This window comes from Pteronotus mesoamericanus, unplaced genomic scaffold, assembly GCF_021234165.1.
Source record: "Pteronotus mesoamericanus isolate MK-2021 breed Mesoamerican mustached bat unplaced genomic scaffold, CSHL_Meso_final scaffold_54, whole genome shotgun sequence".
Lineage (NCBI taxonomy): Eukaryota > Metazoa > Chordata > Mammalia > Chiroptera > Mormoopidae > Pteronotus > Pteronotus mesoamericanus.
In genome coordinates this window covers 5,538,599-5,554,025 of record NW_026555321.1, presented here as the reverse complement: position 1 = coordinate 5,554,025, position 15,427 = coordinate 5,538,599, and the positions used below count along the sequence as shown (strand labels likewise).

Genomic DNA, 15,427 nt, shown 5'->3' with positions numbered 1-15,427 from the left:
AATATCTTGTAGATGAGCCTCAAAGTCTTTCCTTTCTCCTTCCCTTAAAAAAAGCGCATCTTCTCTGTAAAGGATTTAAAACATAGTAAGCAAAAAATAAAAAGTGAGCAACTTTCAAATAGCGCCCAGGCAGGGTCATATTCTCATTTATGTTGTTCCAATCCTTTCCTATGAGGACATAAGCCACTATTGATACATTATGTATGCAATGTGTGCCTGGACACTAGAGCCGGACCACCTGGGTTCAAGCCCTGTCTCTACCGCTTACAGCGGTGTGTCCTGGTAAATTGGGTAAGGTGAGAGCGCATCCCTCAGAGTTCTTGTGAGGGATGAGTGTATTAAGTAAATAATATGCCCAGAATTGGACATGGTATGGAACAGTGCTCAACAACCGAGAGCTACTGCCCAGGGCAAAGCATGCATATTATACAACACCTTCTCCCTGCATACTCGTGTACACTCATGGCGTGTACACTCATGTGTATGTGTGTCTGCTGACAAGTGTACAGGCCTGTGTGAGTGTGTGGAGAGGTACAGTTGTTACATCAAAACACATAAGATGGGCCTGAACTTTAAACAAGGATCAGAAATGCAGCAGTCCACTAGATCAAACCAAGACGATTTTCCATGCCTTTGAACCTCAAGTGACTGAAGTGGCTTCTCAGCCCACTCAAGTCTAGTTATGATTTAAATCAGAACCTATAACTTAATACCTGCTCAACGTCAAAAACAGTAACATTATGAATGCAAAATTTATTTTTAAAAAAGACATGATTCTTCCAGAATAAAAATCAGAAACACCTCGAAAGCTTCTGTTCCCGCGCTGCAGACACGCCCGAGTACCGCTGTGCTCCCGGTGCTCCCACCCCCGGCGCACGGCCACGCAGCCCTTGGCAGGGGCGGGTCAGCCGCTGCAAAGTGGCGGGAATCCTCGGGGGAAAATGTACAGGCCGAATCTCTTCTCTGGTCGAAGTCTCCAGTGAATGTTGCCACTGCAAGGGGACATGGGAGGTATGTGAAAGGCCAGTGCTGCAAAGAATCACAGGCTTTTGTCATTGTCCATGGTGTTGTCATAAGTCTTGATCAGGCAGGTCTTGAAAGAGAGGGCTGTAGGCCACAGCTGCACTGATAACCGGCTTGTCCACGAACTCCACAGTGCACGGTTCGGGGGGACTGTCGCTGCAGGGTGCGCGTTCCAGCTCGAGCACTGCGATGGTGTTCGGGGCTGACGTCACCAGGATGTGCCGTGGCACAAACAAGGTCATCTGGGGGCCCCGTGCTGGCCAGTAACGACCGAGGTTAAAGCCGTTTATCCACACCTGACCCTGGAGAGAGTGAGAGAAAAAAAGAAACCATCAACCCCGGCAGCACTGATCCTGAGGAACAGGAACCTCGATGCACGCGGTCCGCCGGCCACCGCAGAGGCAGGAACGACTGGCCGGGCTGGGCACGGGCCGGGCGGGAGAATAACAAGTTGCCCCCAATACCCACTCCTGCTTCAGGAAAATCCACATTTGGTCCCTCTGCCTGGCTTCAGCAGTGGACAACACTGTGGCAGTTCTGGAAGTTTCTGAATGTCATCCTGGCTCCTGGAGGGCTGCCTGTCTCTACATACCAGCCTCTCCCTGACTCTCCTGGACACAGAGAATGGCAGACGGCCTCCTCAAGGAGGTGAGCTTTCCTTCTTTGCTCTCTGCTCTTAGAGGTGGGTCTTGACCATGCTGTCTTCGCGCACAAGACGGGTACAGGACCTGCAGTCAGGTCCCAGGAGCTGTCCCCAAGCAACCTCTTGAGAAGGATGTGGAGGGTGGGGGAGAGCGAGGACAGGGGGCCCGCCCAGTTGGGTGTCTATATTACTGCTGTGTTTACTGGTTTTCATACCAACATCAGAGCGAGGGTGGCATGCCTGCTTCAAAAAGCAGAGGGGACCCTACAAGCTGCAAAGACAATTTCTGTGAGGAGGAGACGCTGCTTCCGCTACAAAACTGAGAACAGAGGAGAACCTCCTGAAGAAGAGGGTGGATGGGTGTGTCCTCACAGCCTCTCGGCGCGCTAGCATCTGCTCAGAGGGCAGGACGCAACCGTTGGCTGAGGAGATGGAACATTCTGTCACAAAGAGAGTAAAGGAGGGAAGATCTCACATAGGAGAGAGAGAAAGGAAGAATATGTGGGAGAGGAAGGAAGGAAGGAATAAAGAGAGAAAGGAGGGAGGGAGGGAGGAAGAGGAAAAGAAATTCCTCCCCACAGTGGCCCAAATACAGACGGTCCCCAACTTAGGATGGTTCAACTTAGGATTTTTTGACTTTACGAACTGTGCTCAAGCAATACATATAATAAAATTATATTAGATATTATTATAAAATAGGCTTTGGGTTCGATGATTTTGCCCAACTGCAGGCTAATGTGAGTGTTCAGAGCACATTTAAAGCGGGCTGGGCTAAGCCACGCTGTGCGGTAGGTTAGGTGTTTAAAATGCATTTTTGACTTATAATATTTTCAACTTACAATGGGTTTATTGGGGCGTAAGCCCAGCGTAAGCTGAGGAGCACCTGCGTGTCGGGAGGGGCACCCTGGAGGAGGCCCGACCGCCCCCTGCGGAGCCAGCCCTGACCTCTGGCGTCCGTCGTCCGTATCTCAGCCGCAGCCCCTCACCTTACACCTACTTAGTCGCTCAGCTTTGGGTATTTTTTCCAGCCTCCAGGTGCCCCCTTTATTGCTGTTCCCTCTGCATTTCCTAGCGGGGTTCAAATCTTAGTCCCGCCACTTCCTTGTTGTCTGACGCGGGGCCGGTCCCAACTCGCATGGGTAACTGGGGACACGGAGGACAGGAGGACGCAGGGCACGCCCGCACAGTGCCAGCCCCGGGTCGTGCTCAGCGAGTTGCGGCTCTCCTCACACAATATAACGAAACCGTCTGGGCAGTCATGTACCCACAAAAGCAGACCAGTGATTAAAAAACCACCTGTCGTTTGGATTAAGTCATTTAGAAAAAGGATGACAGTTTCACAGTACCCAGAACCACCTTACTCTTTTTTTTTTTTTTTTTTTAAACCACGGGATATGTTATCTTGATCCATCCTGAAAGGTATGTGTAATGACAGCTTTACCAGGTTTTTATCAGTTTAACATCTGCCAGTGCCTTGTTTTCACAGTATTAACGAACAGCAACACTTCACTTTTGTGGTCAATGGGTGAGGTGGGTTCAGAGGTAGATTAGCGAGAGGGTTCTGGGAGCGGCACACGAGGAATGGCCTGTGCGACATGCCCCGCACACTGTGTTCCCAACAAGGGTCAAGCCGACTCCTGACCCAAGAGTGAGGCGAACACCGTTGAGGTTTGGTTCCTTCTCACACCTAAAACTCCATTTCTTAAATATCCCAGAGATGGTCCCTCACATGAGCTGAATCAGCATGCCCCCCCTGGAAGGCTGGGGACCATCTCCCTAAATCCCCTCCACCTAAGGGTTCTGGGTCAGAGCTGGCCACAAGAGGACCGTGAGATTGGGAAGCAGAAGGGAAGCAGCAGCCCTTGTGCGCGGGCGTCGTCACGGCTAAACCCAGCACTGACAGGACCCGGGGCCCGGTGGGCTTGCTGCGTCCTTGGTCCCCTCTGCGCCATGTCCAGCTCGTCTTCATGAAGGCTGTTCTGCTGACCAACGGTGCAGTAGCATCCCAAAGCCCTCCCTGTGAGCTCCTGCAAGTGCCACTTGGGTGGCTGGACTTGTTCCTGAGAGTCCCCTGAGGTGCCGACTTGACCAGCGCAGGCAGGCCGACTAGAGTTCCTCCTTTGATGCTCTGTCCTCCTTCCAAATTCTAACCCCTAATAGAGAGTCCTACTGGCCCCTCTTCCCAGACTGCACTGTGACTGACAGATAGAACCCCAAACTGTCACTACTAATTGTTGATCGAAGTTTATAATACCTTTCTCCTAATCACTTCCTTAATTCTGGACACTGCATAATCTGTTCTAGTTATTCTTTCCTTCCCCAACATTATCCCCTGGGGCCCACTGTGAGCCTCCAGCTGCCATATGGACTCTGCCTCCTGACTCGCACACATGACTCTCCAATATGTAGTATCATGCCTCCCATCTTTCCTCCCACATTCCCCAAATCCAGGGTTATATCTTCTCGGGCTTTGGTTTATTCTCCGAAGCTATCAACTTCTTCAGGATCAAATTTTCCTCCCTGCACAGCTCTTAAAAGAGGGGCATTCAATGAAGTTTATGACAGTTTGGTTGCCCTTCCAAGAGAGAGGAATGAAGAATTTGGGAAGAGCAGGTCATAGGCACGTAGTCCAGAGGCATCACTATTCAGTAGAACTTTCTGTGCTGATAGAATGTTCTGTGCTGCCCAACGGAGTAGCTGTGTGCACTTGAGAGTGGCTACTGAGCCCTTGAAATGTGGCTGGGGTGAAGAAGGAATAGAATTTTCTCTTCAAATTAATTTAAATTTAAACGTAAATAGCCACACGTAGCTAATGGCTACCATAAGGCTGAGGCGTGGTGAAATGCCTGTAATTTCATGATCAGATCAAAATCCTTCTGCTTCTCTCCAGCCTCACAGTCAGCCCTTGAGAGCAAGTCGTAGCCATTGCTGTCCGAGACTACCGCAGCCTCCTCACAGGCTGCGACTTCCTCTGTTAACTCTAGAACCCCAGGCTCCATGCAGCAGCCAAGTGAACATCAGGTGATTTTCACACGTGCCTGCTTCCTACCTCCTTACCATGGCCCACAGCCCATGCCTTGCTCCTCTGCACCCTGTCTCTGCCACTCTGCTCCTTGCTCACTCAGCTGCCCGCTGAACTCACCCCCCTTCCTTTAATACACCAACTATTCCTCATGACTGTTTCCCAGACCTAGAGCCTTCTGATGGCTCAGGACTCAATCCATGGCCACTGTCCTTAGTACTGGGCCTTCCACACCAAGCCACTCACCACCCTTTTAAGCTCTTCATTTTTTCCTAGTTATCATCACTGTTTGATATTCGTATCATTTGTTTCATTACTGATTTATCAGCTATTTCCAGCATGGGCTCTATGAAGAGAAGGCTTTGTTGGTCTTGTCCAAGGTGAGATTCTCAGCCCTCAGCAGAATGATATTAAGTATACACCTAGGGCCCTGATCAGATAATACTGGCTGGTCTGCTTGAGAAAAGATTCACCTGTGAGCTGGCACAAGGCCCTACTGAAAGAATACTTCATGTTCCTCTGCTCCTGGCTTACGAGTTTTATTCTTGTAAATACGGTATTTATTTTCAGAGAGAGGGGAAGGGCGAAAGAGAGGGAGCGAAACATCGATATATAAGATAAACATCAATCAGTCACCTCTTGCACGTCCCCAACTGGGGACTTGGCCTGCAACCCCGGTGTGTGCCCTGACAGAGAATCAAACTGGCGACCTTTCGGTTCGCAGGCCAGCGCTCAGTCCACTGAGCCACACCAGCCAGGACAAGAGTTTTAGAAAACAACTGTTTACTGGAAGAAACAGAAATATTTGCACTCCTCCTTGATTAGCACTGCCATTTAAAAAAGAATATAAACACTCTGACCTTTTGATTTTTTAAAAAAATTGTGCTGAAGTTATTTGTGGAGAGGGGAAGACTCACGTGCTGGTAAATGCTATTTAAAAGTAGACACACTCTGAATTAATCGAGTGAGCACCATGGGCGCCAAGCAGTGGCTTTTGGGGCTTCCTGGGGCTGCCCCGGCTAAGATGTTCGTGACAATGTCGGACTTTCTCTGACCATGGCTTGACACTTGACAGGCTTCCCACTCTTTGCTATTATTACTAAGGTGATAATAGTATAAATGTTAGGTTCCAGGAAATACTTGACCTATTTAATTAATCAGACAGATATGTGTCTGTTTTAAATTCTCAAGATAAGTCAAACTTCTCATAAGTTTCAATGCTGTTTTAAGTCACAGTTTAAAATTTTTCAAATTTGGCTAAGAGTTTATTAAAAGCAACAAACTCAGGTTCAACACTGATTTTGCCATACTCTGAAAGAAGACATTTAGACACTTGGAGAAGTTAAAATCAAAAGACAAAGGTTCATTTCTCAAGGTTAAAGGGCTCTTATCACACACAATTCCTGGGTAATTGTGATGTTAACTTGGGAGAAAGAAAAAAAAAAAGAATTTTTTTTAGAAAGGTAAAATAGTGACGGGCTTGCTTAGATAAGATGCTAGATAAATTTTACTGCAATACACAGGAGAAAATGAATTCTTCCCTCCACCCAAAGGGGTCTCTAGTGGATGCAAAGCACGCTCCTTTGCTTCCTCCTTGATCTTACAGTAATAAAGTTAAATTTTTTTTACGGTTTCTCTGTATAGAACTGAAGCCATGAAAACCTAAATTCCTAGCATAAAACATAAATCACTTCTTCCCTTCATTGAACCCCAAATATAAATTCCTTTCCTTTGCAACTGACAAAAATTCCATCATTTCTTGACTTTTTTTAATGGAGTATTATTGTCAATACTATTGCATCATACCACCTCCCATATCCAGAACAGAGCTAAGATCTGGTGAGCTTATATTTGTTATAAAGTCCATGCACTAAAAATGACAGGTGATCCTCCTTCACTCCTGCTCACTCCTGCTTACACTCCATTCTCACAAGTTTTGTTATTACATTAATGTGTGTTTATAAAAAGCAGCCTGATTATCTAGCTTCCAAGTTCACAGGACCTGTGACAAGAAACAATAAATTAGACGGAAATGGTAGGGAGTAAGAATAACTGTAAATCAGTCCAGAAAAGTTTTAAAAACATATCAAATTCAGAATGAAAGTACGGTCACACAGTACTAAGCCCTGTGGCAGACGGCAAAAGTGACTGCAATTCTTCGCAGCTGTCCCTCTCAAGAGGCAGGATCTGTTTCTCCATCCCTTGGAGAGAGATGGTGTAATGATTTGTGTTGGCTTTGACACAGGAGTTATGACTTGAGCCTTAAGAAGTTTCACACGCTTGTATTTTCTTTGAATTCTGCCTGTCACCACATGGATGCGGACAAGCCTGAGCTAGCTTGCTGGATGCTAAGAGGGACATAGCCCGGGCTTCTCTGTACCCTCAGCAGCTAGCCAGCCAGCTAACACCTAGGAGCAGAGCCCCCTCCCTGACCAGAAGGACACGCCCACGGAGACCTGCAGAAGAACCACCCACTCTGGTGACACTCAAAAAGGTGAGCTGGCCTGGCTGGTTGTGGCTCAGTGGATTGAGCCCCAGCCTGCGAACCTAAAGGTCGCCAGTTTGAGTCACAGTCAGGGCATGTGCCTGGGTTGTGGGCCAGGTTAGATGTTTCTCTCCCCTTCTTTGTCCCTCCCTTCTCCACTCTCTAAAAATAAATAAATAAATAAATAAATAAATAAATAAATAAAATCTTTTTTTAAAAAGATGAGCTGAATACATGGGTGTTTTAAACCACTAAAACTGGATGGCTTGTTAGGCGGGCAGAGGTAACTGATACACAATAAGGTGCGTCAACACGCTGTTAAGTAAAGTAAATGTTTATAAATCCAATTTAAAAATAGCAGAGTCACCTTCTACAAGTCAGTTCCTCTTTTTTTTTTCCTTTCAACTTTCAGTATCATTTATTTTACCTAGTATCTAGGTACAATTAACTAGCAAGACAGTGCTCAATACTCTTTAAGCCTCATTTTAGGTTCTTTAAACAATCTCAGCATTTGTAAATGTGAATTCACATTTTAGTAAAACTGAAAACTAAAATTTGATATAACAAATGTACTCAATATTGGTGTTCACTCCAAAATTTTTATATGTAGTATGTGGACTTTACTAACGCAGAATTTGGCCGCTATAAACTAGCTTACACAGAAACAAAGTTCCTTTGCTTATCCGTCCTAACCTATTTAGCATCCACAGGGCCCCTCCCACAGCTTTTACTATGTAAACAGATTCCTCCCCTCAGGACAAAGTGAAAAAGAGAAGTTTCCACCCAGAAAACACATTAATAGAATTATCCAATTCTAAATGATGACCAAGTAGAACACCAGAAATGGATTATGGGCTACTCTTAAGTCTTCTGACCTAGGTGGTATAAAAGAAAGTTACAGTGTTGACTGAAAGAACACACAGGTTTCTCATTAAACTTTGTTTTAATGGATTTCAAAATTCTGTGACAGATTTTGGTCATGCTGTTTCCATTAAAAAGTACCGATTTTAAAAACTAATAACTTAATAACTGCCACACACACAAAAAACCAACGGTCCACAAAACATTCTCCTTTCCTTCTGAAGGTTTTACGATGCACGGCAATCATTAACCAGTCCTTTACCATTAAACTTAAGTGGCCAACTGAGACACACAGTTCGGAGCCTGTCCTCCCCCCACTGACTCAGACTGGGGTGGCCGGTGTTTTAGATAATATTCATTCAGCCTTCTGAGCGTTCCGGGCAGACTCAGTGACTTTGCCAGCTCCAGCTGCCTTCTGCTTTGATGATACCAACAGCAACTGTCTGTCTCATGTCACAAACAGCAAAGTGGCCCAGAGGAGGGAAGTACTTAGAGAAGTATCTCAGCACACACGGGCTTGCCAGGAACCACACTGACGATGACAGCATCACCAGATTTCAAAACCTTTGAGCCATCTTCCAGCTTTTTCCCAGAACAACCACCCATCTTCTCCTTCAGCTCCGCAAATTTGCAAAGAATATGAGCTATGCGACAGTCCAGCACAGGTGCATGTCCAGCACTGATTTGGCCTGGATAGCCGCCTTGCTGTGAAGCCAGCTGCTTCCACTGCTGGGTCATTTTTGCTGTCACCAGCCGCACTGCCACGACAACCATCTGTGACCGACACGTTCCTGACACTGAACTCCAGGAAGAGCTTCACTCAAAGCTTCACTGTGCGTTTCACAAACTGTACTTCAGTTGTAACACTGACAGGGGCAAAGGGGACCACTATGCCGGGCTTGAGAACACCAGTCTCCACCCGGCCCACAGGGACAGTACCAATACCCCCAATTTTGTAGATGTCCTGGAGCAGCAGGCTCAGGGGCTTGTCAGTTGGACGAGTTGGCAGCAGGGTGCAATCCAGAGCTTCAAGCAGCAGGTTCCACTGGCACTGCCATCTGTATGGGTGACTTTCTATCCCTTGAACCAAGGCACGTTAGCACTTGGCTCCAGCATGTTGTCACCATTCCAACAGGAAGTTGGCACAAAATGCTACCGTGTCAGGGGTGTAGCCAATTTTCTTCATGTAAGTGCTGATTTCTCCAACAATTTCCGCATATCTCTTCTGGCTGTCGGGCGGCTCAGTAGAATCCATTTTGTTAACGCCAACAATCAGCTGTTTCGCCCCCGGTGTGTAAAGCAGAAGGGCATGCTTGTGGGTCTGCCCGTTCTTGGAGATACCCACTTGGAATTCACCACCATCAGCAGCAACAATCAGGACAGCACAGTCAGCCTGTCATTATGTTTTTGATAAAGTCTCTGTGTCCTGAGGCATCCACGATGATCACATAATACTTGCTGGTTTCAGATTTCGACAGGGAGACATCAACGGCGATATCACGCTTGCATTCAGCTTTCGGTTTATCCAAAACTCAGGCATACTTGAAAGAGCCCTCCCGCATCTCAGCAGCTTCCTTCTCACATTTTTTTGATGGTTCTTTTGTCGATCCCACCACATTTGTAGATCATATGGCCAGTAGCGGAAGACTTGCCAGAATCTACGTGTCCAATGACCACAGCATGGATGTGAGTCTTTTCCTTCTCCATTTTGGCTTTGATTTAGTGGTGGTTTTCGCAGTACCTGTGTACTGGTGGCAAATGCAGTGCCAAAAAGCTAGTCAGTTCCTCTTTCACTAATCAGTCACCTAATCTTGTCAGGGCTCCCTCAGTTGTGTTCGTGCCCCTCTCAGGGTGGCTGTGAATGACTGAGTGAGAGGACGCCTGTGAGCACTCAGCACAGTGACTGGCACGTAGTAGGCTCTCAATGATGTGGCTGTTACTATTACCGTCCCCAGTGGGACCCTCCCAGCCCTCCATCCCCTCTGCTACATTAAAGTTCCAGCTGCATCCTTTCTCCTTGGATCGCTTCTCCAGGAGGAAAGCAGTTTCAGGGGTAGTGAGGAGGAACAGTTCCGTTTTACATGTAGCAGGTTGAAGGTGCCTATGAGACCCCCAGTGGTAGGTGGTTGGAGGTATTGCTCTGGGTCCTCAAAAATGCTGAGCTGGGTGTTACCAGCACATCTGTGGGGATGGCATCCCTTGAAAGTTTAAGGGGGCCCACAATCAAGCCCTGAGATCTGAAACATAGAAACTGGAAGAGAAGCCCAAGAAGGAACAAATTGGGGGAAGAAAAACCACAAGTTTGGTTATAAAAGTTGGGAGAAGCAGTTCAAGGGAGGGAATGGTTACCCATGTCTGATGTTACGTGCCAAGAGGTCAAGGCCCGAGAAATGCCTAGGGAAGACACCATCACGTAGATGCTGGCAGGGACAGTTTCAGAGTTAGTTCTCCTGGTTGTGACCTTTTCCTAATAGCTCCAAACCTGGGACAGGTTCCTTGTCTCTGCAGTCCCACAACGGGCACTGAACACCTACCTTTAACCTACATTAAACCCACCTCTGGATGTATATAGACTTATAAAGACTGACAGGCCTTCTATAGGATGGCCAGAGGTCTGAAAGCACAGATGATATTACTTTATTGTATTGAGTGTGCCTTTATTTATTTATTTGTTTATTTATTTATTTTTGCTATGTTTCCAGATTTTATGGCCACTTCTTGGATTGATGGCCAAGAATAGATAGCATCTCTTGACTGATTAGTAAGTACCTGAGACTGAACATGTCCACAGTCAGAGTTCCTGATCCTTTACCTGTTCCCCCACGTCTTCCCTGCCTCAGACACTGACAGCCCCATCCTTCCAGTTACTTGGCCCCAACTCTGGAGTCCTCCTTCATTCATTTTCACCAACACCACACCTAATCCTTCAGCAAATCTTGCCTTTCCTTTTCTTTTTTTGTTTTTGTTTTTTTAAAGATCTTATTTATCTTTAGGGAGAGGGGAATGGAGGGAGAAAGAGAGAGAAACATCAATGTGCGAGAGATACATCCATCAGTTGCTTCTCCCATGCCCTCAACTGGGGACCTGGCCCCCAATGCAGGTATGTGCCCTGACTGGAAATTGAACTGGACACATTTTAGTTCTCAGCCGGCACTCAATCCACTGAGTCACACTAGCCAGGGCACTTTTTAAAATTTTATCTATTGATGAGAGAGACAGAGACAGAGACAGAGACATTAATTCATTGTTTGACCCATCCATTCATTCACTGGTTGACTCCTGAATGAACCCCGACCGGGGACCAAACCCTCAAACCTGATGCACTGGGACGACCCTACAACCAACTGAGTTACCCAGCCAGCGCTGCCTTTCTTTTCCCCCTATACAGATCTTGTACTTCTCTCCATCTACTACCACCCAAGTCCACAATTTCTTACAGGATCACTATAGTAACAATTAGGAAGAATATAAATGTGATGTTACTCTACTAGCACCGCTCTTGTCTATCATGTTTACATCCTCAACAGTCAGTCATCAAGCACTTCTCCTGGTACATTCTACACACTGTTGCCATATCCATTCAAAAGACTTTGATGCTTAAAACCTTCCCAGTTGTACAAAGTTCTCAAAGTCATGTCCAAATTCCTTGGTACACGAGGCCACAAAACCATCTTTTCAACTGCATTTGATACCACTACGCTCCTCACTCTCTCTGCCATGTTTTCTTTAACTTTGACAAGTTCTCCAATTCTTTGACACCTACTGGGAGTCCAACAACTCCCATCCCTCCGTCTACGTACCACTGAAGTCAGATCCCGCACGTTAAAGGGCTCAGTCCCCAAGACCACCCCTACTTAGACCCAGTTGCAAATCTCAAGCCACCGGTGCTTCTGAACAACATGCTATACACCGAGAGTTTCCCAAACCTCCTCCTTAGGTTTAATAATTTGCTAGAATGGCTCACAGGCTCAGGAAAATATTTTACTTACATTGGTTGAGTTTATTATAAAGGATATAACTCAGGAATGGCCAGATGGAAGAGATGCATAGGACAAGGTACAGGGGTGGGGTTTGGAGCTTCTGACCCTCTTCATCTGCACCTGTCAGCACGGGGAGGCTCACTGGCCCAAAGCTCTCCAAGGCTCCTTGTCCTAGAGCTTTTATAGAGCTCCGTCTCCAGCCCCCCAGTCCCAACGCTTAGACCCTCCAATCACTTGGTGACCAGGCCTCAGGATAGGATTGGTGACAAAAGGGATTTTCATCAGCCCTTTGTTATGAATTCTGTATTTCATGATTTTTACATCTTGAAAGAGGTAATATTTGCTTTTAAAAAATAAAACTGCTTTTAGTCAGTATTCTATTTTGATTCTGAATTAAAAATATAATTCTGGTTAAGGAAAAGCTATTATACACCGAAACCAACTGTTATACACCGAAACCAACTAGTGGCTAAAAAATGCAGGAAGGCTGCAGAAGATATTAATATGAGGTTTATCTGCACCCATCTGAAGGAGAGATAAACAGACCAAATGTCACTGCACTGGCAGAACACAGAGAAAGCACTGCCTATCTTAGAGAGTTTGTAGTCGGACAAGAGTTCTGTGTAGACACATGCTGGCCTGTGTCTCTTGGATACAGCAAAACAGGCCTGATCGCTTCCCATTGAAATCCCAGCTCACGTTCAGGCATTTAACCAGAAAGCCACATCCGACTTGAGTAAAGCCAAAGTAATCAGTCGTGATTTCTTTTTATCTCATGAATCACTCTTAACAGTACTGTATTTTGCTGTGTAAAATGTGCACTTTTTGCCCACATTTCTGAGGGGAAAATAAGGATGTGCATTATACATGGGTAGTACCTGAAATTCCTTGTATCTGTTCTTGTGTTTTGTGATTATTTGTTACATAAAATGTCTTGTACCACAGTATGTTAAAAAATAAACGCTAAAATTCCTTTATAATACAAAAAAAAGTATCTAAATATAAATAACTAAAAAACTGAATTAAAAAAATTAAAACGAAAGATTTTCTTCCTGAAAGCTTGGGCCGAAAACGTGGTTGTGAATTTTACACAGCCAAATACGGTAGTTTCTCTATAGCAAGTGAATAGTGTAGGCAAGGTAAGGAGGCTGGACACAGGAGCCCTGCAGGGCCGCCCTGATGGAAGAGGGTTAGTGTGCCTGGAGGCAGTCTGAGAAATGGTCATTCATTCCACCTTCCCTCCCCTACAGCTGCCCAAGTGCTCATTCCCCCAAAAGTCAGAACTCAGTGCCCTGTTGGGGAGTGAGGTCTATCTGCTTTGTGTGTGCCGATCATTCAGAACCTCAGGAGCTGGGCCGGTGCAGCCCTCCCCTCAAAGGACCACTGCTGGCCAGAAAATAACAGGAAACACAGATGCTCTGTTCGAGGTAGGCTGTATGTCAATAGGTGCTCTCCTCTCCTGACCTACGCAACTGAGATCCACAAATCCTGTCGATGGGTGTGTGCGTGCATGTGTGTAAAGCTTTGTTGAGATAAAATTCATAGCATTACAATTCATTCGTTTAAACTGTATAATTCAGTGGTTTTTAGTATACTACAGAGATATGTAACTGTCACCACAATCAATTCCAGAACATTTTCTTCACTCCAAAGAGACACCCTGTACCCTTTAGCAGTGATTCCCATCCCTCCGCCCCGCCCCTCCCCTTCTTCCCTGTCCCTGCTCTAGGCAACCACTAATCTTCCTATGCTTATGGACTCATCCATTCTGAACATTTCATATAAATGAAATCATACCATATGAATGGTTTGTGACTGGCTTCTTTCATTTAACATGTTTTCAAGGTTCATCTATGTTATACCATGTATTAGTGCTTCAGTTCTTTTTATTGCCAAATGATATTCCGTTATATGGATATACCACATTTTGTCTATTCACTCATCAGTTGTAGGACATTTGGGTTTTTCCACCTTTTGGCCATTTTTTAAAAGTATATTTTACCAAGCCCTGGCTGGTGTGGCTCAGTGGATTGTGTGCAGGCCTGAGAACTGAAAAATCACTGGTTTGATTCCCCATCAGGACACCTCCCTGGGTTATGGGCCAGGTCATCAGTTGGGGGTGTGTAAGAGCCAACTAACTGATGTTTCTCTCCCACATCAATATTTCTCTCTCTCCCTTCCCCCTCTTAAATAAATAAAAGAGTATATTTTATTGATTATGCTATTACAGTTATCCTAATTTTTCCCCTTCTGCCCTCCTCTGCCCAGTAGCCCCTGCCCTCCGGCAATCCCCTGCAATGGGTCATGCATGTAAGTTTTTGGCTTCTCCATTTCCTATACTGTTCTTAACATCTCCCTATCTATTTTGCTTCTTAATCCCTGCACCTTTTCCCCCACTCTCTCCCTTCCTAGTCCCTGATGATAACCCTTCAAATGATTTCCGTATCTACAATGGTGTTCCTGTTTGGTTGTTTGCTTAGTTTTTTTGTGTTCTTTTTTTAATTTTTTACTTTTAAGATTCAGTTGTTGATAGTTGTGAATTTCTTGTCATTTTACTGTTTATAGTTTTGATCTTCTTTTTCTTAAGTAAGTCCCTTTAACATTTCATGTAATAAGAGCTAGATGATGATGAACTCTAGCTTTACCTTGTCTGGGAAGCACTTTATCTGCCCTTCCATTCTAAATGATACGTTTGCTGGATAGAGTAATCTTGGTTGTAGGTCCTTGTTTTTCATCACTTTGAACACTTTTTGCCAGTCCCTTCTGCCTGAGAAGTTTCTTTTGAGAAACCAGCTGATAGTCTTATGGGAACTCCTTTGTTGGTAACTCTCTGCTTTTCTCTTGATGCTTTTAAGATTCTCTCCTTATTTTTAACCTTTGGTATTTTAATTATGATGTGCTGGGTGTGTACTTCCTTTGGTTCAAATTCTTTGGGACTCTCTGAGCTTCCTGGATCTCCTGGAAGTCTATTTCCTTTGCCAGATTGGGGAAGTTCTCCTTCTTTATTTTTTTCAGATAAGTTTTCAATTTCTTGCTCTTCCTCTTTTCCTTCTGGCACCCCTATGTTTCAGATGTTAGCATTTTTGGAGATGTCCCAGAGTCTTCTTATACTTACTCATTTTTCTGAATTCCTGTTTCTTCTTTCTGTTCTGGTTGAATGTTTATTTCTTCTTTATGTTCCAAATTATTAATTTGATTCCTGGCTTCATTCCCTTCACTGTTGGTTCCCTGTGGATTTTTCTTTATTTCACTTGGTGTAACCTTCATTTCACCCTTTATGTTGTTGCTGTACTCAATGAGTTCTCTGAGTATCCTTATCACCAGTGTTTTGAATTCTCCATCTAATAGGGTGACTATCTCTGTTTTATTTAGCTCTTTTTCTGGGGTTTTGTTCTATTCTTTCATTTGGGCCA

The 15,427-nt window shown here is 45.2% G+C and overlaps 1 protein-coding gene across 1 annotated transcript in view; it reads right to left on the bottom strand.

Annotated features, from left to right (window-relative positions):
- Positions 1-784: 784 nt before the first annotated feature.
- The window catches only part of GLB1 (galactosidase beta 1), an 82,437-nt gene continuing 67,794 nt past the window's right edge, over positions 785-15,427 (bottom strand). The window contains exon 16 of the mRNA XM_054595363.1: positions 785-1,325. Within this exon, the coding sequence (XP_054451338.1) occupies positions 1,071-1,325 (255 nt within the window). The 3' untranslated portion in view covers positions 785-1,070. The remainder of the gene's footprint in view (positions 1,326-15,427) is intronic.